The sequence below is a fragment of the Camellia sinensis genome, chromosome 4, assembly GCF_055761805.1.
Source record: "Camellia sinensis isolate YWXY chromosome 4, ASM5576180v1, whole genome shotgun sequence".
Classification (NCBI taxonomy): domain Eukaryota; kingdom Viridiplantae; phylum Streptophyta; class Magnoliopsida; order Ericales; family Theaceae; genus Camellia; species Camellia sinensis.
In genome coordinates, this window is record NC_138964.1 from 158,596,801 (window position 1) to 158,599,391 (window position 2,591).

A 2,591-nucleotide genomic window follows, 5' to 3' on the forward strand; every position below is an offset into this window, starting at 1 on the left:
CCTTGTTAATTATTTCTTGTGCTTTTAACTTATTTAATTATTTGTTAATTTTATAATATTTTCACCATCTGACACTACAACATAAAAGAGTTTTAGAGACCAATTTTGTTGATCTCTAAAAGTCAAAATTTTGCCGCAAAAAATATTTAGGGACTAATTTCTATTATCGTGAGGAGAATCGCTAAAATGTCGCCCTAAAAAGTCAAAAATAATGCTTTTAGTGATAAAATTTTGAAAACATCAATAATAAATAAACTTTTAGGGACAAAACAATTTGGTCTCAAAATAGTTTATTTTTTGAGACAAAGAATTTGATACCAAAACGATAATAATTAATCAATAATGTTCAATTTTCATTGCTAAAAATATAAAACTGACACTTTTCGCAACAAAAATATTTGGTCTCCTAAAAAAAATTTTGTCCCTAAATTTTGGTCTTTAAAACCTTAATTTTTTGTAGTGTGATAAGTGTTTTTCCATTTTAATTTTACGTGTCATAACTTATTTAAAAATGATAATTTAGCTAAATCTTAAGAAAGAATTTGTGATTTAGCTAAATCTCAGGGGAGATCTGTAATTTAGCTAAACCTCAAAGGGGTGTAGGTAATTTGTCCTTATTTGTCAAAAGGGCATTTTAGTTAATTTATGATATCCGTTAACGACGTTAATTGCAACGAGACGGGATGTAATTTTTGAAACCTCAAGAGAAGATTTGTAATTTTATTAAATCTCAAGGGAGGTGTAAGTAATTTGCCCTAATGTTTAAAGTTGATTTTAATGTCTCCAAATGAGATTTGCACGACGATATTTATATATACACTAAGCACGTAACTTGTACCATGCACCATTTTAAATTTATATATATATATATATATATATTTAGAATAAAGTTATAATTAAATCGATAAATATATTTGCAATCAATGTTATAAATACACACAAAGGCTTGGCATATATTGTACTTTCTATCTTTATAATCAAGACCTTTCTGTTCTTGTGCTCTCCTACCATTGTAAGCCTTTCCTACTCTTTTTTTTTCCTTTGGCAAGTGTTATGAAATTTCGTTTAACATAAAAGCATGTCATTTCTTTCCGTTTCTAACATTCTAGAACTTTTGTATTTACCACAGATCTAGTTCTTATCTTGCTATGGCAACCATTCTTCCCTCCCAAAGTTCATCCTTGAGCAAAACTAGCAACGAAGAAGATCACAAGGATGAGGAAATCGAAAAGATTGAGAGAATCTACAAAAGCTATAAGGAAGTAATCTCAACTCTTTCAAAAGAAAAGGGTTGGATAAGTCCGCATCTCTGTCAGTACCAAGGTTTTTGGTTTGACCCCACGTATAATCTAGCAGGTGTCATGTTTATTCAACAACATTTTAAGCCTCGACCTACTGATGTTCTCTTGATCTCCTCACCTAAATCTGGCACAACATGGCTTAAAGCCATTGCTTTTGCAATCATGAAGAGAACTAGTTACAATAGCATGTCTGTTGTTCATCCGCTACTCACCACTAACCCCCATGATTGTGTTCCATTCTTAGAAATACTTTTGAGGACACCTCCCATTGCAGATGTTGAGGACTTGCCCTCGCCTCGCCTCTTTTCTAGTCACATCCCTTATACTTTGTTGTCTGAGTCTATTCAAAATTCTGGTTGTCGAATAGTGTACGTTTGTCGAAACCCAAAAGATGTGTTCACCTCTATGTGGCACTTCACAACTAAGTTGAAAACCAATAATCTACCATGTTCATCTCTTTCTCTAGAAGAGGCCTTTGACATGTTTTGCGAAGGGATCTCTTCATATGGACCTTTTTGGGATCATGTGTTGGGATATTGGAAAGCAAGTTTGGCTTGTCCTGAGAGCGTGTTGTTCTTGAATTATGAGGACATGAGAAGGGATACACCTATTCATGTAAAGAAATTGGCTGAGTTTTTGGGCCAACCTTTCTCTTTGGAGGAAGAGAGTAAAGGGATTGTGCAGGGAATTGTTGAACTGTGTAGTTTTGAGAATTTGAGTAATTTGGAGGTGAACAAAAATGGAACTCTGCACTACGGTATCAAGGGTGATGTGTTCTTTAGGAAAGGTCAAATTGGAGATTGGAAGAACCATTTAACAGCCCAAATGACTGAGCGCCTAGATCAAATTACTAAAGAAAAGTTAGGTGGTTTGTTTTGATTTAGCATATTGTTGTTGGTGGCTAGTACTATTAATGTTGTTAAACTTGAAGTTGACTTGTATTGGCACTCTCTTAATCATCTCTATTGTAATAACTATCCCTTTCATTTGAATTTAGGGGCATGTTTTAAATAAAATGAGTTTTTCCATACACACGATCATTTGTTATAGAGATTCACATATCGTTTGCTTTAAAAAAAAAAAAAAAAAAGGAAGCAAATTATCTACACTTTTCTTGAGATTTAGCTAAATTATAGATTCACTCCCGAGGTTTCAGAAATTATATCCTGCCTTCCGAGGTTTATATTCGCATAACAATTTAACTCCTACCATTAACTAAACGTTAAGAATGGTTAGCTGACATCACCAAAATATAAATTAATAGACGATATTGCCCCTGCTGAAATCCCT

General features: G+C 33.2%; 1 protein-coding gene across 1 annotated transcript; it reads left to right on the forward strand.

Annotated features, from left to right (window-relative positions):
- Nucleotides 1–938: 938 nt before the first annotated feature.
- LOC114314116 (cytosolic sulfotransferase 5) lies at nucleotides 939–2,333 on the forward strand. Its single transcript, XM_028260568.2, has 2 exons — nucleotides 939–1,012; nucleotides 1,130–2,333. The coding sequence occupies exon 2, from the start codon at nucleotides 1,149–1,151 to the stop codon at nucleotides 2,178–2,180; it is 1,032 nt and encodes a 343-aa protein (XP_028116369.1). The 5' UTR covers nucleotides 939–1,012; nucleotides 1,130–1,148; the 3' UTR covers nucleotides 2,181–2,333.
- The last annotated feature ends 258 nt before the right edge of the window (nucleotides 2,334–2,591 follow it).

Coding starts and splice junctions, on each gene's coding strand:
- LOC114314116 (XM_028260568.2), top strand. CDS start 1,149: ATGGCAACCATTCTTCCCTCCCAAAGTTCATCCTTGAGCAAAACTAGC.